Genomic DNA, 24865 nt, shown 5'->3' with positions numbered 1-24865 from the left:
GAACACGAAATTAGCCCTCTTCCGTAAAACCAAAGCTAACCATCGAACTACTATGAAGCGGAGCATCATTTGACGATAGACAAAACGTTAGCTACATGGCCGCCAAGTGGAAAAAAAAGAACCGCCGACTTTTTGGATATTTGAAGCCGCCAGCTTTAAGTTTGTGAACTAAGATTAGGGTATCAGAAGCCATAGTAATGGCGGTGGTCAAGTATGGCTTTGAACCATGGGTTCTTCAAAAGGCTGCGAAGGATTTATTGGATTTTTTTTAGAGTAAAGAATAGTTTTAGTAATCGTTTGACTGACAAAAAGCATATCAAAATAAGCATGACAATAAGCATATCAAACAATAAGCAGTACAAAAATGTGGTTCGGTCCCACTTTCTAGGCTCTAGCGAGAGAAACAACAAGATGATTAGGCCACGTTTCACAGATTACGGACGGCAGATTGCTAAGATTGGGCTTTTTGGTAGTCCATGTGGGGCAAAACGAATAGCAGAAAACCTCCGACTGTACTGGGAAGAGGTGATAAGAAAGGATTTCAAGGAAATGAGGACTTTATACGAGGGGTAAAGAGTCAATTTTTGAACAAGTTGTAGTGGAGAAAGAGCGAACAAATCTGTGTTGGCCACAGGAAGATTGGTGCTGTAACGAATTGTTAGTAGTAACAGTAGTAAAATACAAGGTGCAACAATAAAAAACTTTTTCCATCCTAATATGTCTACCACGCTATTGTCTACCAATTGTTGGGTTGGCAGGTTAGCTCCCCCGCGCATCCATCCAAAACCATTTGTTGATACCATATTTGCATCCTTGGGTGATTGGATCTCTTTATGATTGTAATCTATAACTGGAGGCACAAAAAGGGCACTGATAATCCTGAATTGTATGTGGAATCAAAAACACATTTTCGCACGTTCTTGACGCAGTTTTTATGTCTGGAAGTAAAGTTTCCAGAGACAGCGCCAGTAAAGAAAAGGTCGGTGAAAAGTTTGCTTTTCAATGTGAGATGTGCGCAAACTTTTTTGTTTCATTCCTTGAACTGAATCGAAGTAGAAGCATAGAAGGATAGAACAGTTTTGTGTACGATTTGTTTCCGTGTTCTGCTTTTTCATCATGCCAAGAAAGTGTGCAAATCATGCAGATCATTTCTTCTATATTGGCGGTGAGCTGACCTCCAAGTCTCAGAAGCGAAACTTGGCTTCTCAAGCTGGTGATTTTGTTAATACCTGGGTTCCAATGAATGTTGTATTCCGTGTGGTAGAGATCTGACTAAGTGGAAAGAATGGCACAAATCATATGTCCTTTGTAATTTCCAGAATTTGGAGGGAATCGAAGAAATTATTTATCTGGTAGTTATTTTTGATAGACAAGTGTTAGTTTCCTGCACCAACAACACAACAACGAGTTTCCTGCACCAGCACAAGCATATAAGATTTAAGTGATAACTCTGATTTTGACCTAACTCAAATTAGAAGTGATGATAAAACTGATAATAAAAATTATCCTACATATGAAGCCAGTAGCTGTTCATCAGAACCACACTTTCCCAGCCTACAGGACCTTAATGACCTTATTCAAGATTCAAAGCTGGTCTGAACAGCAAGCTGAAATTTCAACTTCCAGACCCAAAGGATGGGATCTACTCCATAAAAAAATGTAAGAACATGTTGTTATCATAGCCACCGTGGTATTTTCAACCGCTGCTTCTCTGAAGAAAATAGTATTGTGTCCAGTAATGAAATTTGTTCAGTTGTAGAAAATCTTGGGCATCAACACCGGTCAGATGAATGGCGATTGTTGGTAGAGTCCTCTAAAATTAGCTTGAAACTGTAATATTACATATTAGCAATTTACTTCTATCAATTCCTGCAGCGCATGTTGCTGATATGAAAGACATATGAAAACATAAAACAAGTTTTAGAGAAAATAATATAAAGAAAACATGAAAGGCATTTCTGTCGTGATTTAAAGGTCACTAATGAATCCTAAAAAAAACTATGTTTACCTCCATTGCATATTAATTCAGGGGTAATGAAACAAAGCCATGGGTAAAGTTTATGATGAATTCTTCTGCTGGAAAATTGAAATTCCCGTCAGTGATCCTAATCAGAAAGAAGGAAGTTTTACAGGATCATAACCGTGGTGGTTTGTGGCTGATGAACATTTCGAAAGACTGCTAAATCCACTGAAGGAAGCAACCCTTTGTCTTTCAAAAGTTTATCTTAAAATTTTCTTGGAAACCATAAAGTAGAAAACTGTCGCGACATAGTGTTTGGTCTCCTGTATTCTTATAAAGTTATGAAATGCGGGATGAATTTTAAAAAAATTTCCTGGACTCTCATTTAGAAATTCTTCTCCAAAAATCTTGGAGCCGTCAGCGATGAACACGATGAACATTTCCATCAGCAAATTTTGACAATGGAGAAGAAGTACCAAGGGCAAGTGGAGTCCCAATATACTACTGTAGGACCTGGTGACTGCTGTAGGACCAAGAAGTGAGACATTCAAGATGCAAAATATGCCAAAAGACCACTATTTACCACTTTCTAAGTAATTCAGAATGAGTAGTAATAATTGTGACCTAAATTACTAATTCCGTACATTCTAGAATATTGCAACGAAAAAATCTAGATAAATATATCATAGAACTCCTGTGCGACGAAAAAAATGAAAAGATGTTTGATTTCAGCACAAAAAATACTTTTAGAATATGTTATTTTAGCTTTTGTGACAGAAATATTTCATTTTCTGAAACTAAGTAACACTTCTTATCAACACTTCAACTTATAAGCTTGCTCCACTTAATCCACCCTAAAATACTTTCAATAAAAGAACTACTCAAGCTCTTATGGACAGAGCAGGGGGTTGAGGGGGGTAGCAGCCAGGCCTGGATTTACCAATATGCGCAGTAGGCCCGGCCTAGGGAGGCATAATGTCAGGGGGACTCCGCCGTCACGCTGCCTTTTCACAGGAAAGTGATTTTAAAACAATACGGCCACTTATAAACTGTGAGATGTCTCCCAAGAATGGAAACTGAGAGTTCAATATCACTTCTATCTTTCATTACTTTTGGCTCATCAGTTGGGTTCTGTTCATTGCTTCCACAATCCCCGAGTTTTCGGGGATAACCCCAAAAATCTCGCAAAAACAGAGCGGCAAAAACACTTGGACCTAGAAGCGTCAAAGCTTTAAATCCGGCCCTGGCAGCAGCCCCCTTCAAACATACTATCAGTTACCCCACATGAGAAAATGAATAAATTCTTTTAATAAAATTATGGAAAAACATATGTAAATATTCAAGGGTATCCATAGGATGGGGGACAGGGTTGCCTTGTTTCCAAACAAAATGATCTAACTGTGCAGATTTTCAATCCACATGACTAGCAATTCCTACCCTATCCACCCCAAACTTAACAATAAGAACAATGTTTACAAAAATGCATAGAACTTTGGTTGATAGAAAATATATAGCCTACTGAGCGTTCAAATTCGATAAACATCCTGGCAGATATTCGTTCAATTATTACACAATAACACTATATCAGTAAAAAAAAAACGAAAAAATAAATAACTTACATGAAATTTTTCAAAAATATATTTTTCGAAGAAAAGTAAAGAATAATATGAAAAAATACAGAGAACTAATATCAAATAATAAGTTGAACTTGAAACGAATATAAATTACTACACGGATAAATGAAATTTAAAACGAACAGAAATCCGAATGTATGATCAAGTCAACCTACAAGATAACAGATTCTTCTATGAATGAATAAACAACGTAAAACAAACACAAACTAAAATGGACAATCAAGTGAAGTTTAAAACGAATAGAAATTACCAGAGTTGGGCTACAACCCACTCAAAACTCCACCAAAGGGACGAGCATCATTCACGCTTTACTGAGAACAAAACATATTTTGATTAATATTTGCATTCTTCCATTTTAGCAGTGAAAATTAAATGCTACCCAGACTTCCTGGCAGTCTCTTTTCTAGTACGAGTATTGTTGGAAGACTCGCTTTACTTTTATAAGATGGCGTAAAAAAATTAATAAAAAGAGGATGAACCTAAACTACTACTTCCACAACACACTAAAAAAGTCAAATCCAAAACCAGTATATACTTTATCACAAATCAGATGCTAAACAATTGTTACAAATTACCTTATAGTGGAAGCCCTTATAGAGTCACCTTCAGATATCAGGTTGTAGGCATGCCACATGTCTTCTGCATCTTCAGGAATAAGGGCAACAATTCTGCAATAAAATATTATATAAGAAAGTCGCTAGAAAGGCCTTATTTTGCATAAAACTTCGGCATAAACGGACTTCAAGTTATTGCAACCTTATATCAAATAACAATGGGGTCTTAACGATTGCCGGAAAAACAGCTAAACGCGCTCACTTTAATTCCTAGCCCATAGAAACTTAATTTATTATGTTGTATTATATAACACAACATACATTTAAACAAGTAAGTATTTACCGCAAGGTTAATTTAAAAGACATTTTCCACATAAAAAGTTTTTCAAAGAACAGTAAAGAACTCCATTAAACCAAAAATGAGCAGAAATGAAGTCAAATAATCTACCAAACATTAAGTTATTACAAATCAACCATAAAGAAGTAAATGAAATCCGAAACGAACAGAAATTACAATAAATAACCGAGTCAAACAACCCCCATGCCTTCTCAAGGACAGAACATAATTTGCACTTTACTGACAAAAACACATTTTAAATGTTTTCATTTTTAACTTTAATAAATCGAAAATTATTAAGATTTTAAGGGATAAATAAGCACATGCGTATTAGACCGACAATACAGATTTAATTGTATTTTTTTTCAGTAAAGTACAAATAAATAATCTGGTCTTGAGAAGGTATGGGGGTTATCAGCCCTACTCATATTAATTTCTGCTTGTTTTGAGTTTAACTCGGTTATTTATTGTATTTTCTGTTCGTTTTTGGTTGTATTTATTTACTGATAGAGTTTAGTAGTAGTTTTACGCTTGGTATATTTTTCTGTACTTTTCTTTGAAAAACTTATTTTGTGGAGAAAGTTTTTTAAATCAATGTCTGTTCATTTTGTATTGATTTAGTCTTTTTCATGGAAAAAAAATATATCTTTTGGCTTTTTTTTTTAAGAATCCACAGTTCGGGTTGCTATTTGTATGTTGGAGAAACTTTTTTAACAATTTTTAACAACATACGCCCTTCTGAAAATCCTGACACATATAGTATTGTTTAATTTAGTTTTATACCTCCTCTAATTGACCTGAAAAATGTAAACTAATACCATTCCCGAAAAATTATGTCTATGCTCCTTGACAATCTGGATACACTTAAACTCTTTTGATTTAGTTAAATTGTAAGAGCAGAATTAGTAATAGTAGTAGCCATGAAACAGGAAGTTTCAATTTAATAACCTCAGTCGATCTTGGGATATTGCTGAGATGTCGTATTGGCAACAGCATACACACAGTGCCTTTTAATTTAGCTTTACAGCGACATTTAGTTTTAAAGTATAAATGGGCAAATTGCATTACCGGGGGGGAGGGTTGACATGCCGCATATCCCTAGAGATATAGTTACTGGACTGTTTAACTATGCTGAACAAAATGAGTAGTTCGTTTTGATTTAGTTCAACATCTGTCTAAACATTACTTGAGAAGCTTCACTTTATTACCCTTAGCTTGTGTAGTAGCAAGAGTTGTAATAGCAGCAATACCATTATTAGCAGTATGCACATAGCACCTTTGGTTTTTCCTCAACATCCCCTTCAATACAAGATGAAAGTTTCAACTTAATACCATCAGCCGTTTCTAAAACACTGATGATACTTCCTCCTGACAATCTGTGCGGGCATAGTGTATTTCGATTTAGTTAAATACAGTTTCAATATTGCCCAAATTTTTCGCCTTAATACCCTTAGCTTTAGTAGCAGTAGTAGTATCATCGTTAGGAATAGTAGTATGAGCAATATTAGTACCGGTACTAATAGTAATTGCAGTTGTAACAGTAATATTAATAGTCGTAATCTTAGCTTTAGTAGCAGTAATAGTAGTAGCAATAGTAAAAGTAGTAGCAGTAGTATGAGTAGAAGCAGTAGCATTATAATGTAAACATTGTTTTTTGGCTACTTGAACATCCCCCACAATAAGTCCAGTCAATTTCAACCTCAGACTCAAAATTGTTCCCAAGATATTGTTATTATGCCCTTATGACAACCTGCATAAGGACGACGATTTGAGATTCAGTTCACCCCCCCCCCCCCAACAATTATCTGAAAGTTTCATCTTCATACCCTTAGGCATAGTTGTAATAGTAGTCACAGTAGTAGTAAAAATACTTTTAGTACTACTGGTACTAGTCTTACTATTAACCGTAATAGCACTAGCACTATTAGCAGCAGTAGTATTAACATGTTGCCTTTTGTTCATGTTGAACATCCCCCTCATGAAGTCCTGGAAGTTTCAATTGATCATCTCCTTTTTTATTTCCTGAAAGCTCCAAATTAATATACCCTGTCATTCCGGAGTTGCGCCCTTTTTGACAACCCATGTACAACGTGTTTTGATTTAGTTCAACAATCCCCTCAACATTCCCCTGAAAGGCTCGCTTGAATGCCCTTCTAATTTTGGGACAGCAAAGGTATAACATGAATACCTTTCTCAATAATATATATTCTATCTAAACAATGAACGAATTATCGAAATTACAGCCCTTGCCCTAAGGGCTGTGGGAGGGGGAGGGGGGGGTTGACATCACTAAGGGAATAATCACTGGACCTTTCAACAATGCTGAAGAAAATATATCTGGCATGGGGTATGGGGCATGAGGGGAGGGGCTGGTTGCCCTCAAATCACATCTTGACTCTTAAAAGGGAGCTATAACTTCCAGTTTCCAATCAAACGAGCACCAACTGAGGTCAAACTCAAAACGAGAAAAACTTAAAATGAGTAGTGCTGACAACCCCCATGCCTTCTCAGGACTACATACATAATTTACACTTTACTGCAAAAAAAAAAATACATTCTAAAGGTTTTTACTTTTTTGACTTAAATAAATAAAAAATTCCTGAAACTTTAAGGAATAAATATCAGTATATGTATATTAGCCTGACAGTCCACGTTCATTTGTTTTTGTTTTTTCAGTAAAGCGCAAATTATGTTCTGGTTTTGAGAAGGTATAGGGTTTGTCAGCCCTACTCATATTAATTTTTGCTAGTTTTGAGTTTGAATCGGTTATTTATTGTAATTTCTGTTTGTTTTGGGTTTCATTTATTTGTTGATGGTGATTATTTGGAAGATTATTTGACACTTGGAAGATTATTTGACATTAATTCTGCTCAATCTTCATTTAATGGGAGCTCTTTACTTTTCTCTGAAAAACTTAAATTGTGGAAAATGTTTGTTGAATTAATTTCTTTTCGTTTTTTATTGACATAGTCTATTTCGAGGGGAAAAATAACATTTCATATCTTTTCGTTTTTTGTTCTATAAGAATACATAATTTGGCTTGCTAATTGTATGTAGGAGAAACTTTTCAGAAATGTTTAATCCTGACACAAATGGCATTTCTTAATTTTATTTTATATCTCCTCAAGTTGACCTGAAAAATAAAACTTAATATAATTCTCAAAAGATTCTATCTTTGACAACCTGGATACACTTGCACTCTTTTCATTTATTTAAATTGTAAGAGGATAAGTAGTAATAATAGTAGCTCCGATAGTTTCAACTTAACAACCCCCGTCATTCTCGATATATTGCTGAGGCGTCTGATTGGCAACCGTACACAAAATGCCTTTTGATTTTATTTTAAAGCAACATTTAGTTTTACAACATATTGGGGTAATTGCGTAATTGTGGGGGATTGACAAAGCTAATAACCCTAGAGACATAGTTACTGCACCGTTCAACTATGCTCAACAAAATAACTATCTCAAAATTTTAACTGGATGAGTTTGGAAAATGAATGAGCTTGGGAGAAGGGCAGTTCGACCGCTAATATCTTTTTAATCTTAAAAAGCGCACTATAACTTTTAATTTTGGATCGAATTATCTCCTTTAAAAGATTCAACGATATTTCTAGCTATTATAGAGAGGTACTGCCTCTGATATTTCTTATATGCCCTTTGGGAAACCTGCATGCATACAGTTTTCTTTGTCTAATTGAAACTCCCCCTAAAATTTCCCTAACAGTTTCAACTTAATATCCTCAGGGTCATTAGTTGCGGCCACTGTAGTGGTAGTATTAATAGTATACACATAGCGCCTTCTGTCTAGTTTAAAATCAGCCACAAATTACCCTTAAAGGTCTAACTTAATAACGTAAGCCGTTCTTAAGATATTGCTTTGTCACCTTTATGAAAGTCCACAAGCTCATAGTTTGTTTTGATTTAGTTCAGCATCCACCAAAATATTCCTTAAAAGCTTCACCTTAATACTTTTAACTTGTGTAGTAGCAATAGTTGTAGTAGCATTAGTAGCAGTATGCGAATAGCACCTTTGGTTTCTTCAACATCCTCTTCAAACACACACTGAAGGTTTCAACTTAATACTATCAGTCGTTCCTGAAGCATTTCTGATATGTGCTCTTGACAACCTGCGTGGGCATAATGATATTTCGATTTAGTTTCATACAGTTTCAATTTATCCCAAATTTTTCGCCTTAATTCTCTTAGTTTTACTAGCAGTTGTAGTAGTAGCAGTAGAATTAATACTAGTAGTCTTAGCTTTAGTGGCAGTAGCAGTAGTGGTAATAATAGTAGCAATAGTAGTAGTATGGAGTGGAAGCAGTAGCATTAGGATGCAAATATTTTCTTCTGGTTAGTTGAACATCCCCCACAACAAGCCTTGTTAGTTTCAACTTCACACACCAAACTGTTCCTAAGATATTGATGTTAGCCCTTTTGAAAACCTGCATAATAACGGCATGTTGTGATTCAGTTCACTTTTCCCCCTCAAAACGCCTTGAAAATTTCAAGTTCATACCCTTAGGCACAATTGTAATAGCAGTCACAGTAGTAGTATTGATGCTACTAGTACTACCGCTGTTATGCATTGATAATAGCGGCAATACTAGTAGCAGCAGTAGAATTAACATATTGCCTTTTGGTCAGTAGAACATCCCTCCCACCAAGTCCTGAAAGTTTCAACTTAATACAATGAGCCATTGCTATGACATTGCTGACATGCCCTTTCGATAACCTGTATGTTCATACACTTCTTGAAATTTTCCTCTCAATACTCTTTGCCTTACAAGTAGTTGCAATAGAAGTAGTAGTTGAAGTAGTAGTAGTAATAGTAAATGTAGCAATGATAGTAGCATTAGAAGTAGTGTGCACGTACTGCCTTTTGCTTGGATGATCTTCCCCTTTAAGCATTCTTTGAAAGTTCCAACTCAATACCCGAATCAATTCTTGAAATACCCTCTTTCGACAATATTCGTGCACAAATGGTTCTACTTCAAATTTCCCCTCAATATTGCAAATGGAGTAGTGTGGTGATAGTTGTAGTAGCATTGGTAGCAGGAATATATTGCCTTTTTAATCATTTCCCTTATCATTCCTTAAAGTTTCAAATTAATATACTCAGTCATTCCTGAGTTACACCCTTCTGACAATCCGTATTAACTTACAGTTCTTGCCCTAAGAACTTTGGGGAGGTTGACATCCCCAAAAACATAGTTACTAGATCTTTCAACAAAGCTGAACAAAATAGCTCTTTTAAAATTTTGATCGGATTTGATTTGGAATTTTGGGGAAGGGGCTGATTGCCCTCCATTCACTTTTGACTCTTAAAATGGGCACTAAAACTTCCGACTTCAAGTCAAATAAGCCCCATCCGATCCAAAGTTTATATGACAACCCGTTCCATACAAACTTTATAAGCCACAGGGCATAACTTACAACCCTTGTCCCTGGGCTCGGGGGGGGGGGGACTTTGCCCACTCTGAAGACATGGTTATATGCTCTTTGGACTATTGGTAACATCATGGCTATCTCACAATTTTGATCGAACACGTTTGGGGAAAAGAGGATGTCAGGGAGGGGGGAGGGGGTTATTTGCCCTCCATTAAGTCTGACTCTTAAAAGGAACTAGAACTATACTTTTCAAATCAAATGAGCCTCCTCTAAAGTTACACCACCACCCTTGCATAAAAACCTTATATGCCCCTGGGGTATAAATTACAACTCTTGCCCCCACATTCTGTTGGGGGGGGGGGGTTGTGTTAACCCCAAAGGCCTTGTTATGTAATACGTTTACCTTAGTATTGAAGTTTGCAAAGGAGCATTATTTTTGAACAAACGGCTGTCTAAAAATTTCAATTGGATGCATTTGGGGAAAATATGACGTTGGGGTGGGGTAGCTGCCCTCCGATCACTTTGACCGTTAAAAGGGGAACTAGAACTTCTGATTTCCAATCCAATGAGCCTCTTCCAAGGTTTATACGACCACCCTTTCCATAATAACCTTATATGCCCTTGGGGCATAACTTACAACCCTTGTCCTTAGGGCTGTGTGTTGGGGGGGAGGGGGCACCCTCAAAGACACTAATTCCGAACCTTTCAGCTACACTGAACAAAATGGCTATCTCAAAATTTTGATTGGGTGTGTTCAAGGAAATGATGGATGTAGGGGGGCTGCTGCCCCACCCCCTAGACCTTCAAATTACATAACTTATACTTATAACTTACAACCCTTGCCCCTTGGCTCTGGGGGGGGGCTGTGCCCACTCTGAAGACATGGTTATATGCTCTTTGGACTATTGGTAACATCATGGCTATCTCACAATTTTGATCGAACACGTTTGGGGAAAAGAGAATGTCAGGGAGGGGTGAGGGGGTTAGTTGCCCTCCATCAAGTCTGACTCTTAAAAGGGAACTAGAACTATACTTTTCAAATCAAATAAGCCTCCTTCAAAGTTACACCACCACCCTTGCATAAAAACCTTATATGCCCCTGGGGTATAAATTACAACTCTTGCCCCCACACTCTGGGGGGGGGGGGTGAGTTAACCCCAAAGGCCTTGTTATGTAATACGTTTGCCTTAGTATTGAAGTTTGCAAAGGAGCATTATTTTTGAACAAACGGCTGTCTAAAAATTTCAATTGGATGCATTTGGGGAAAATATGACGTTGGGGTGGGGTAGCTGCCCTCCGATCACTTTGACCGTTAAAAAGGGAACTAGAACTTCTGATTTCCAATCCAATGAGCCTCTTCCAAGGTTTATACGACCACCCTTTCCATAATAACCTTATATGCCCTTGGGGCATAACTTACAACCCTTGTCCTTAGGGCTGTGTGTGTGTTGGGGGGGCACCCTCAAAGACACTAATTCCAGACCTTTCGACTACACTGAACAAAATGGCTATCTCAAAATTTTGATTGGGTGTGTTCGATGAAATGATGGACGTAGGGGGGCAGCTGCCCCCCCTAGACCTTCAAATTTACATTAGATATGGCTGAAAAAGCAGATGGTTTGGAAAAAGTAGTTGATAAAACTCCATCACACTATTGACTGCACCCCCCCCCTAGACAATATGCTGCCTAATGCTGCCTACGCCCGTGGCTACATTTGTATATAGATAAATCATAGACAAGTTCTTTTTTTGTAAGTAAAATATCTATTGTGTTTCACAAATTATGTTCTTTCATCTTTAACCCTATTATGAAATGAAGAAAATAAACAAATATCCCTTGTGTTCTTATTTAAGTTTTCATAATTAATTCTACAGTTTTGCTGGGTCAAGCTAGATAACCTTCGTTTTTTTTATCTTTTTTTATATATTAACTGTATAACCAAGAAAAAAGTCCTAAGGAAAAACTGAACAGTATGTATTAAAACATGTAATTGTTGTGTTTGTACAGCAAAAAAAAAGGCAAAAAACTTACCCTGGTCCATTAACTTCGACTGATTTATGGCAGAGCTTCATAATTGGGTAAGCCCTTCCTTTGAATATAAAAACCAATTCTTCCTTTTAACAAAGGATATATTAGTACTAGCAGTCCTGGAAAACAAGTAAAAATTAAACAAAGGATGCCCATCATTTTTGAATGATTTAATGGGTGTGCGCAATTCTTTTGGTCTCAGGCGGCTTTGTGAGCAGCGAATTGTTTGTAGTAATAGTAGTAGCTTAGTCAAATGCTTTGCTTTAATTAGGAAAATAAGCAAAGCAGGTCTCAAATACACCCAGAAATGTTCAATTCCAAATCCAAAAATATGTTGGAAATTCTACACCAAAGCCGTCTTAAGACCAAATTACGAAGTATCAAATCATCTGCTAAGACTTCAGCAAACATTATTATTTTCTTTTTTTTTAATCTTTGAACTCACTACAGCTAATGCAATCGGACAGTATAAGCAGCATACAATAAACTAGCAAAAAACAGCAAACATACTGCAGAAGTAGTACACTTATTTACCTTAATCTCACTTTAGGGAGATAAATAAATCCCGTAAAAATTCTTGCTAACTCTGAAGATTTATTAGATGCTTACTTAGAGGACTCCCATCGAAAACACCAGCATGGAATCAATTTTCATGAAGACCTTTCTTGAAATTGCTAATTGAAGTTGCACTAGCCTAATAGTAGAGCTGCAAAAACCATTCCATGCTGGAATATCTGTTGAGTATACTAATTACTATGGCCTCTGCTCTAACAAAACTTCTCTGCATATTCTAGGAGTGACCTCAAGTGGTGCTTGACAGGACAGAAGTAAAAATATAATTGTGCAAAACTTTTGTCTGCATTAATTTCAAGACCAAAACAATCTTTTCGTTTTTTATGAAGGTCATGACTGACAATTTTACTTTTCTCAGCCTTTCATCACACTGAAGATACTTAAGTTTAATAGGAATTTTTGCCATGTCTTTGGACAGATTCTACACCATCCATGTCTATCCTGAATTTAGAGTGAGCAATTACAGCTCAAAACTCTATTTCGGATCTGACAAGGTCCATATATAAATCTCTAATTAGTATAACACTTGTAGAGGCCATAGCGGGTTTAATCATAGATAGTGATTTTTTAGTTTCCTTGACTAGGTTCAAAATGCAAGTGTAGAATTTAAGAACTGAGTTTAAAATGACCACCAGATTGCTCTCATTGCTTTTAAGAACGTGTCAAAATCATTTGAACTATTCAAGTAAAATTTACTGTGGGTGTTTTGCAGCCAAATGTGTATAATTTCACATTTATTGGGGTAAAATTCTAGTTTCCAGTCAGAAGCCCAGTAAGAGAGAGACAGTTTAAGTAACTTTGTAGTTTTTTTTAATTAAGTTCATTATCAGCATACATTAAGCATACATTATTATTATACTCTTTAAAAAACTGTTTACAATCATTTATATATGAGTTTTATAAAACAGGGCACCGCCTGGTTCCTTGGGGCAAATCACTAAGAACCATTTTTGGTGCAGGAATAACTGAATTACCATCATCCTTGTAAGAAATGACAAACTGCATAAGCTAGCCAAGCAAGCAGTAAAGACAAGAATATGCCCAAAACATTTCACCCAATTTACTGTTAATAACTGGAATAGCCTAAAAGATGAAATTGTGACATCATCCACTACTGCATCTCTCAAGTCAAGAGTCAAAAAATCAGCCCAGAAGTGGTGCTGTGACATTCCTTCCAGCTATTATATAAAGCCAGATCTCCACAAGAACATGTGGAGTGCAGTCTGATGCTACTTGTCATGCTCAATCACATTGCACACTCAATTCAAAATTGAACTGAATTTCGTTTTTGCAGATCTGTCAGTTTTACACCACTGGATAATGGTTTCATGGGAACATACCTACCTTGTGAACATGGTGACTGAGTGGGCTTATTATACCTCTCAAACAAAAGTCTCCCACAGCATATCACTGGGTCAGTAATACAATGACTCATCAGAAGTTGCCATCATTGACAGAGCAGAACAGATCCAGCATGGACCATAATCAGCTCTGAATTGTGAATTTAGGCAATTGCAAAATGTAATACAGAAATTAAAGTGTTTTAAGTTATGCCCTGGGGGCATATAAGGTTTTTATAGAAAGCGTTGTCGTAGAAACTTGAAAAAGGGCTCATTCATTGGAAATTCAAAGGGCTAGTGCCCTTTTTAATAGTTGAAAGTGATTGGAGGGCAACTAACCCCCATCTCACGCCCACCTTTTCCCCAAACATATCCAATCAAAAATTTTAGATAGCCATTTTATTCAACATAGTTTTAAGTTCTGGAAATTAGGTCTTTGAGGATGACACCCCCCCCCTCCCACAGCCCTCAGGGCAAGGGTTGTAAGTTATGCCCTGGGGGCATATAAGGTTTTTATAGAACGACTTGTCGTAGAAACTTCAAAAAGGGCTCATTCCATTGGAAATTGAAATGACTAGTTCCCTTTTTAATATTCGAAAGTGATTAGAACGTAACTAACACCCCTTCCACGCCCACCTTTTCCCCAAACACATCCAAAAAAAATTTGAGATAGTCAATTTGTCCCACAATATTCAAAATTCAGGAAATTATACCTTTGAGCAGGACACTCCTCCCACAGTCTTCACGCCAAGGGTTATAAGTTATGCCTAGGGGGGCATATAAGGTTTTTATTGAAATCTTTGTTGTAGAAACTTGAAAAAGGGCTCATTTGGTTTGAAATTCAAAGGGCTACTGCCCTTTTTAACAGTCGAAAGTGATTTGAGGGCAACTAACCCCCCTCTCATGACCACCTTTTCCCCAAACAGATCCAATCAAAATTTTTAGATAGCCATTTTATTCAACATAGTTTTAAGTTCTGGAAATTAGGTCTTTGAGGCTGACAGCCCCTTCACAGCCCTCAGGGCAAGGGTTGTAAGTTATGCCCTTGGGACATATAAGGTTTTTATAGAACGAATTGTCATAGAAACTTCAAAAAGGGCTCATTCGATTGGAAGTTGAAATGGCTAGTGCCCTTTTTAATAGTTGAAAGTGATTGGAAGGCAACTAAAACCCCTTCCATGCCCACCAGTTCCCCACACACATCCAATAAAAAATTTTAGATAGCCAATTTGTCCCACAACATTCAAAGTTCAGGAAATTATACCTTTGAGCAGGACACTCCTCCCACAGTCTTCACGCCAAGGGTTATAAGTTATGCCTAGGGGGGCATATAAGGTTTTTATTGAAATCTTTGTTGTAGAAACTTGAAAAAGGGCTCATTTGGTTTGAAATTCAAAGGGCTACTGCCCTTTTTAACAGTCGAAAGTGATTTGAGGGCAACTAACCCCCCTCTCACGCCCACCTTTTCCCCAAACAGATCCAATCAAAATTTTTGGATAGCCATTTTATTCAACATAGTTGAAAGTTTTGGAAATTAGGTCTTTAAGGATGAATCCCTCCCCCCCCAAAGCCCTCAAGGCAAGGGCTGTAAGTTATGCCCTGGGGGCATATACAGTTTTTATTGAAAGCATTGTCAAAAAAACTTCAAAAGGGCTCATTCAATTGGAAATTGAAAGGGCTAGTGCCTTTTTTAATAGTTGAAAGTGATTGGATAGTGACTAACACCCCTATCATGCCCATTATTTTCCCAAACACATCCAATCAAAATTTTGAGATATCCATTTTGTTCAACGTAGTTGAACGTTCCGGAGATTTTGTTTCTGAGGATAACAATCCCCTTAAAAGACTCAGTGCAAGGGTTGTAAGTTATGTCCTGGGGGCATATAAGGTTTATATAGAAAGTTGTTGTAAAATCATAGGCAGCGCGATTGTGCTGCCTAAGTACAATATTGTTCTTTACTTAGGCAGTGCAATCGCGCTGCCTATGATTTTTACAACAACTTTCTATATAAACCTGTGCATTGCATTGCACAAATGAATGTGCATTGTCAGTTTAATATACATATACTGATATTTAGTAATCAAAATGTTTATATTATCTGATTTATTAAAGTTATAAAAGTAAAAACATTTATATTTTTTTCAGTTAAGTGCAAATTTTGTTCTGCTCTTGGGAAGGCATAGGGGTTTTGTGCCCAACTTATGTTAATTTCTGCTCGTTTTGAGTTTGACTCTGTTATTTACTGTAATTTCTGTTCGTTTTGGGTTTCATTTATTTATTGATGCTGATTTGTGGTAGTTTCATGCTTGGTAGATTATTTTATTTTATTTTTACTCATTTTTTGTTTAATGGAGTTCTTTACTTTTCTTTGAAAAACTTATTTTGTGGAAAAAGTTTTTTTTAATTAATCATAGCAACAAGTCTGCAGTTACAACTTAACAAAAAAGACTCCATTACTAGAACAGTCCCAAGTCCATGAGATTACATTAAAGCCAAAAAAACTTCCTTTTCCATGACAAGGTTACACCACCAAAAGCTCTGCCTAATAGGAGCTCTCAGTCAATCACAGGGTAGCCTTCTGTGCTATAAAAATATGGATCAATACACTGAAGGATTGACAGTTCTGATTCAAATTGCCAAATGTCTTGAAGAAGCACTACAGGTCTTGTCTAAAGTAGGGCTCTTACTTCATCCATCAGACAACTTGGAATAATCAATTTAAAAAAACTTTTTCAAAGAAAAGTAAAGAGCTACAGCAAACCAAATATGAGCAGAAATGAAGTCAAATAATTTTTTGTGTGTAAAATTACCATAAATCACCATCAATAAATGGATGAAACCTGGAACGACCAAAAATTGCAACAAATAACCAATTCAAACCCACAACAAGACTAATCTAAGAGGATTAGGTTAGGGCTGACACCCCCAAGGCCTTCTAGTGACCAGAACATAAGTTGCACTCTACTGAAAACAATCCTTACTTCAAGCTATGTATTTTTATTTCTCAAAATATCCAAAGAAAAAATAACCACAGTTATACCAACTCATGCTGTAATTTTCTGGATGGTGCCACTATTCTCTATAAGAACATGAAAATAATGACATGACATCTACCAAAATCTCAATCCTGGTTGGTTAATGCAATGGTTTTAACAACATATGTTCAGATTTTATGGATGGCACCACAATTTTTCATCTGGTAAAATGAAGAACATAGAACATAGTAAAGCATGTGTAGAATTTATTCATAGATAGCATTGCTCTTTCAAGCAAAATTTAACATAAGTCCAAAGTCTTGCTCAAATAATTCAGTCAAAGATCATGGATTCCAATTCCAAATAATTCAGTCAAAGATCAAGGATTCCAATTCCAAATAATTCAGTCAAAGATCAAGGATTCCAATTCCAAATTCTTCATTGTATCTTACTGCTGAAACAACTTAACCAGCAAAGCCAGAAATTTGGTTCAATAGCCAATGATGATTTCTAACTTAAACACCATCCTGGACATCTGCCTGCTTGTTATTCAGAGGCATTTGCTAATTCTGGAGCCAACCTGCTGGATGACTGGAAATGATTCTATGCTAAGGAGCATTGCAGTGTCCTTAGAGCCCTAGTGACTGGCTTTGATGTCCCAATCTACAACAACTCATCTTTTCTGGGGCCAGCATATCAAAGTTTACTGGGCAAAACGGATGACAGCTATGAAAGCCTTTCTAAACTCATGAAGATGTTTCCTGGAAAAGGCTTAGATCTCATGGAACTAATGTTAGAGCTAAAGGCTTTCAAACACTTTTTGGCCAGGACTGAGGTTGAAAGCAACAAAGTCACAAATCACACCACCTTTAAGCAGGGGCGTCCTGCGGGGGGGGGTGCACCGCCCCTCCAACGGTTTTGGAATTTGGTAAAATATTTGCCAAAGGCAAAAATTTTAGCAGAAATTTTGCAAAATTGCCTGAAATTTTAGCAAAATTCTTGATTTCTGCAGAAAATTTGGCATAAATCAGGTATCAATTTGGTAAAATTTACAAAGGTCACCCCCCCCCCCCCAATGAAATGAGTCTTGGGATGCCCCTGCCTTTGAGGAACTATTCCAAAAAAAAGATGCTGTCAAATCCATATTCTCAACTCTCTGGTCAGTTTACCAGTGGTTTGCAACCGCAACACCAACTCTAGCCACAGCAGAAAGAAGTTTTAGGAAACTGAAACTGGTCATGACACATTTGTGCACAATGACCATTTGGATCACCTTGTCATGATGTGCTGCAAGACTGATATTATAGACAAGCTGAAACTGGATAGATGACTGAAAGTCTGGCTGTCTTCCAAACCAAGACATTTGAATTTTTAACTGAAGATACATAGTTGTATTTTTTTTTTTTTTTTTTTGAATCTGTGTATTTTAATTTGAATTTTTCAATTTTTTACTTCTGAGATCTTTTTGAAGGCCTATATAAATCATTTTATCACCTTCCTCCTAATATATTGCTCTATTCTTCACTAGGTCATTATGGCATTGTTCATATGCTTCTTATGGGGAAAAGAACTAAGCAGCTATTCTTCCTCAGATTATGATTCCTTGGACTGAATTGTGATCCCAAATTTCATATTAGAAATGGGCATTATGTTAATTAGTGGTGAAAACAGTCAGTATAAATGATCAGCCAGTTGGTAAAATCAATCACTCCCCTCCCCCAAACATTTTGGCTAGTAACGCCCCTGAGCCAAGCCTACTTGCTAAGAGTATTTGGTAAATTTGCAGGTGGCACAATTATTTAGCTAGGATGAAAGTGAATACATCATTTGATGGCTTTTCTTATGCTTTTTCATAATTCAATAGTTCCTTCTGTCACAAATTGCATCTTGAGCCCTTAAAGGGGCCCCAAAGGTATTTCATTTTTGTAACCACACAAAGAAGTTATCAACAGTAGTTAAGTTATTGAAAAGTTGTTAAAAAAAAAAATCACTAGTTTATAAATAAGTTGTTCAAGAGTAGTATATTCCAAGAATATTTATTTGTAACAATTCAAACCTTATTTATTGGGCAATACAGATATAAACTGTTTTCTTAATGTTTCAAGTTTTTTGAATGCTGTTTACAAAAATAGCACTGGATTTTGAAATACAAAAATTTTCCATCAACAATTCAGGGTATATAATTGCAAATTAAGGGGGTGGGGGGGGTTAAATTTCATGGTAACTTTGCAGTGGACCATATAGTTTACCTAGGATGAAAGTAAAAACATCATTTGATGTTTTTTATGCTCTTTCATAATGCATATGAAATACCTTTGGGGCCCCTTTAAGGGCTCAAGATGCGATTAGCAACAGAAGTGATTATTGAATTATGAAAGAGCATAAAAAAAGCATGAAATGATGTATTCATTTTCATCCTAGCTAAATTATTGTGCCACATGCAAATTTACCAAATATTTTGACAAATCTAAAAAAAAGGTAAAGTTATACCAAATCATATTATTGACTTACGCATAAATTGAATATACCAATCAGTTCCTTTTTTTAGGCTGATTAAAAATATAGTAATATTTTATTGGGTAAATTATTTTCAGCCCCCCCCCCCCCTCCTATATAGGCCAATTCAGGTTATATATTTCTACAACCTAACCTAACCCTGAATGGGCATATATAGGAGGGGGGGGGAGCTGAAATTCATTTCCGATAGAAATGATTATTATATTTGTAATCAGCATAAAAAAGGCATCAAATGGTGTATTCACTTAATTCCTAACTCAATAATATGATTTGGTAGAAATTTACCAAAAAAAATCATCTTTAGGAGATATAAAAGAGTTTGGAATTAATGCGCAATTGCAGCTCTTGAGTATATATGTCCAATGTATTTATCCATTTATTGATTTGATCAGCATTGATTCAATTAGGCCTAGCCTACAGGTGGCCTATTCAGTTGAAGTACAAGTGATGCATGGAGAAATATCTCTTAGGCTAGATATTTACAGATGGAGGGGGGGGGAGGGGAGTAAATCACAATGGAAGTAGCTTCAATTGTGTTAACTACAATTTTTCTGCATAGACCTAGCCTATTATGAAGTAAGAATTGTTTTCTTAATATGTTTCTTTCTCAAGAGCAGCCATTGTGCGTTAATACCAACTTTTCATGGTAACTTAACATCTAAGACTCTGAAGATCTATCCAACAAATGGGAACCTTATTCTAGGCTAGCTGTTTGATAATCTTGTTGGATCATGAACAAAGTAGGCTAAGTCTTCTTAATAGTAATTTTTATTAGAATGACAATGATCCGATGATATTCCCAGTACTTCAAAATGGCCTACCAAAGCATAGGCAAATTTAGATTTTAAATTTTGAAAGTAATTTTAGTTGATTTGGCACCTTTTCATTATTTTGAAATTCCTGCGGTTTTTCCTCCTGAGCTGTGTTTCTCTTGTCTCAGCGAACCCATGCGCGGTACTTTGGAGATAGTTATCGTTTTTCTTTTGTCCGTCGGATCTCTGAAGTCATTTTTCTTGATTCTACTTACCTACGTCGTCCGCTGGCGTGCTAAATTTTTCTCCCCAGAGAAAGGTGCAAATCTCCGTCAGATCAAAAGAAAGAAGCGCTTAATTCAAAACCTCTGAAAGGTGAGAATTGGAAATCTCGTTCATTTATCCTTAAAGATTAGCTTGGTTTTACAGAAAACTAATCCGAGGTTTCTTAAAATATTGAAAGAGTTTCATGTATTATATTTCAAAGAATTACATGCATGTAGACCAAGGCTAGTACCCTTTCAGAAATGTATTTTATAGGGTGATTTAAAGAAAATTTATTTAGCAACATTTGAACAGTCTTCATCGTTGAATAATGTTATGCTTACAAGTATTTACTTAAGCCTTTCAACGTTTTCTTGGATTTGAATAGTCCGCTTAGTCCGCCGCTGCTTGGCGTTTTCCTAACACTGCCAACTGACGAACGCTATGGTACTCTACGCTGCAAGAAAAAACACTTTTTGGAGCTCCGCAATAGGTCAGTCATCCACGCGGACTTCAAGAGAAACACAGCTCTGGAGATCGTAGTGCGTTCTAGCCAAGGTTGTCGCCCAGTGATCAAACATCACTAGAGTTTAGTGATTTAGTGATTTTCTTTTATAATCTAGTGATTTATGTGCTGATTTAGTGATTTTTTGTTTGGGCAGCATAAAAAATCACTGGAAATAGTGATACATCAATAGGAGTGGCAATCTTGTTTGTAGCATCTTACAAGTCCGCTTACTTTAACGTTTATGAAACATAAATGATGTCAGAGGCTAGGAGAATGGTTGCTGGAAACGGGTATGTGAATCAGGTATCAGGAAGAGCATGGAAAAGCACAGGATGGTGGTCCCCAGCCCCACATTGCACTTTCTGGCCAAAGGATCATGAAACGGAGATCAGCACCGCCGGTTTAGACTAAAGAGTTTAGTGCTGTAATATTCTTACTTTTCAGTTCTAGATGACCTGGGTTTCTCTGTCTAAAGAATAAACGTTGAAACTTTCTACATGGTGTCCGATATCCTCTAAAACAACATGGAAGCCACCATCCTATACCCTGCAGTGGATTGAACAAGTAACAACCTCAAAGAGTCATGGACGAGATTCAAAAATCACACAAAGCTTATGTTCCAAGGACTCCTTAGCGAAAAGACATTAAATGTGCAATGCTCCTTTCTGCTGATCTGGCTTGGAGATAAAAGGCGAGACATTTTCAGTACCTGAATAGGACAAAAATGAACCATACATGGTCATGTTCAATGAATTATTCCTCCCTCAATGCAATACTGTACTAGCAAGGTACCTTTTTCATAAACGTGATCAACGAGATGGTGAACCAGACAATTGGTAAATAATTGATCTTAATCTTTTGGCTTATGAATATGGATATTCCACATCAGCCATAAGAGATGACATAGTAAAAGACAGACCTCTATGTGGCGTCTCTTCAGCAAAAGTCAGAGAGAAACTCCTTCAAGCAGGTTCCAATCTAACCTTGTCACAAGCACTTATTATTGTGCGAACACAAATAGATACCAAGGTGCAGCTCAGGACAATGTCACAACCCTATACATATGGCAGCCAAACTTATCAAGAAACACGCATAAAGCATGAAGTGGATTTTGTAAGGAGAGCAAAGAAATCAAATCAGTATGACAATGATATTTCTGTGGAGGAGAATACTCAACTTCCCACAAATGTCCTACAAAAGGAAAGATATGCAGCAACTGTGACAAACCAAACCAGTTTGCAGAGGTATGCAAAAGCAGCAGAAAGGTGGTGAACGTCATAGATCAGCAACATCCAGCATGCGAGCATCGACCTGACAGCAAGGATGAGCTCTCCATTGGCACTATAAACATGGACAAAGGTGATGATCAGCCATATGTGAAGCTCACGATCAGTGAGCACATCAGCATCACTTTCAAAATTGACACTGGTGCCTAGGGGAATATGATACCTGAAAAACTTTTTAATACTCTTAAACCAAGGCCCAAAATCAATAAGACGCTACGGATACTTACTAAGTTTGGGGGACAGAAGACCCCATCAATCGGCGTTAGCAGCTTTAACTTTGCATACACTAACGGATGCACCGAGACACAGCCCTTCTTCATATAGTGAAAAGCGCCCCCGTACCAATAGTAGGTCTTGAAACTAGCCAAAAATGAAATTAATTAAGCTTATACTGACAGTTGAAAACTCAAAAATCTCAAACTAACCCCATTCATAGAGGAATTCCAAGGCATATTCCAAGGTGTTGGACAGCTTGAAGGTGAGTGTCACATCACACTCAAAGAAGGAGCTGAACCTAAGGCTATATCTGCCAGAAGTGTCCTGCCAGATATCCCTCCAGGACAGGTTCAAGAAGAAACTAGATAAGATGGAAGCATTTGGGGTTATCTAAAAGGTTGCTTACCCCACGGATTGGGTAAATGCTGTAGTTATTGTTGAAAAGCCTCTGGGTCTACATCGACCTACATGATCCGAACCAAGCCGTCAAAAGACCCCACCACCCAATGCCCATATTTGACGAAGCAATACTGAAACACTCCAGTGCTAAATTTTTCACAAAGCTGGACACCCTTCATGGATACTGGTCTTGTCCATGACGACCAACCATCCCAGCTAACAATGTTCAACATTCGCATGGTCTATACAAGTCCAAACGCATGCCGTTTGGGTTGATTTCAGTGCAGGATGAATTTCGACGCTGTATGGAAGAGGCATTTGATGGCACCAAAAGTTTTTCTGTCGTAGTCGATGACATCATTATATCTGGGAGAACCATAAAGGAGCACAACACCAATGTTTACAGCGCGTTAACCAGAACACGTGGAAAGGGTGTGAAATTCAACCTGAGAAAATGCGTGTTCAGGTGCGACAGCACACCGTACTTGGGACACGTAATATCGGAAGGTGGCATCCACCCAGACCCACGAAAGATCCAAGATCTGAAAGAAATGAGAGTCCCATTTACCAGGGATGAACTACAGACTATACTAAGAATGATGACCTACCTAGCAAGGTACATCCCCAATCTATCATCAATAAATCAGCCACTACGTAACCAGGTAAACAAGGACAGCTCAAATGAGAGCCACAACACATTACATCATTCAACAACATCAAAGACTCCATTTGCAGCTCATTTACGTTCTTTGATCCAAAAGCATCACGCTCGTTGAACGCCAACGAGCAGACCTACTAGCAGATAGAAAAGGAATTATACGCTATCCTCTTCGGTTGCATCCACTACCACCAGAACCTCTACGGGTAGAAATTCATTGTCGTATCTGATCACAAACATCTCCAAGTGATCCTGAATCGCCCGATGTCAAAGTCGTCACAGACACTCCAACGAATGCTACTGAGAATCAAACCATACGACTCCACCATAACATTCTGCCCAGGCAAAGAAATTCTTGTTACCGTTGCCCTATTTCACATATATGCGCTACATGGGTGGAGATGGAGGATGATGGATAAAAGCAAAAAGAGGTCAAATTATGCGTGCATTCTGTTATGGCGATCCAACCAATCAGCAATGACAAACTTAAAAGGCTAAAAAAAAAGAGACAGCAGCCGACACTCAATTGGTTGAGCTCGCTAAGACGATCAAAAGTGGCTGACAGGCATCCAGAAAAAATATTCCAGCAACCATCACCTTATCCTAGAATGTCAGGCATGACCTAACGGTCATAGACCCAAATCATACTAAAAGGAGATCACTTGGTCATACCAAAAACTCCCTGAAAGACATCCTCAACTGCATACACGCATCACATCTGGGTATAAAAAAAAAACTAAACAGTGAGCTCGCTCAGTCATTTCTTGTCCAGGGATGACAAAAGGTATCGAAGAACATATCAAACACTACTACGCATGCGCCAGATTCCAGAATTCCAACCAGAAAGAGCCCTTGATGCCACATGTCCTTATTTACCATGGGAGAAAATTGGTTGAAACCTCTTCTACAAACACGGGAATTACTTCCTGATTACCGTCGACTATGACAGTCGATTTTTCGAAGTTGATAGACTGTGGAGCAGTGCATATGCACACCAAATCATAATCTGTCTGAAAAAACTCTTCGCAAGTATGGAATTCCCCGTGTACTCATTACTGACAATGGTTCACAATTCACATCATTCGTCTTTTGAAAATTCATATCGAATTAAGAAGTATCTCAGACCACATCCTCACCACATTTCCCCCAATCAGACATATTAGCAGAAAAGTCCGTACAGACGGCCAAAGATATCCTGAGAAAAAGCGATATCGCAGTAAACGATTTCGAGCTGGTGCTTTTAGAGTAAAGGAACATCCCAGTTGATGATCTGGCCTCCCTATCACAATTGCAAATGAGCAGAAACCTCAGATTAATAGTCTCATGCACCAAAGACCATTCACCACAAGCAGATTCGACAGAAACGGATAAAGCAACGGTCACGCCAGGATATCTGGATTCACTTCCAGGGAAAAATCCCCCTCCCCACGGAAACATCCTCTGGACAATTCAAACCAGGCGAAAATTTACCT

General features: G+C 37.3%; 1 protein-coding gene across 1 annotated transcript in view; it reads right to left on the bottom strand.

The window, feature by feature from the left end:
• The window catches only part of pelo (pelota mRNA surveillance and ribosome rescue factor), a 495594-nt gene extending 475402 nt beyond the window's left edge, over nt 1-20192 (bottom strand). The window contains exons 1-3 of the mRNA XM_089088867.1: nt 20132-20192; nt 11908-12023; nt 4170-4262 (exon numbers count right to left, since the gene is read on the bottom strand). Of these exons, the coding sequence (XP_088944993.1) occupies nt 4170-4262; nt 11908-11948 (134 nt within the window). The 5' untranslated portion in view covers nt 11949-12023; nt 20132-20192. The remainder of the gene's footprint in view (nt 1-4169; nt 4263-11907; nt 12024-20131) is intronic.
• Between the last annotated feature and the right edge of the window lie 4673 nt (nt 20193-24865).

The sequence above is a fragment of the Artemia sp. Qi Xiang Cuo genome, chromosome 5 (assembly GCF_049724085.1).
Source record: "Artemia sp. Qi Xiang Cuo chromosome 5, ASM4972408v1, whole genome shotgun sequence".
Taxonomy (NCBI): domain Eukaryota; kingdom Metazoa; phylum Arthropoda; class Branchiopoda; order Anostraca; family Artemiidae; genus Artemia; species Artemia sp. Qi Xiang Cuo.
The sequence above is the reverse complement of the archived record's forward strand: the minus strand, read 5'-3'. Positions and strand labels throughout refer to the sequence as shown.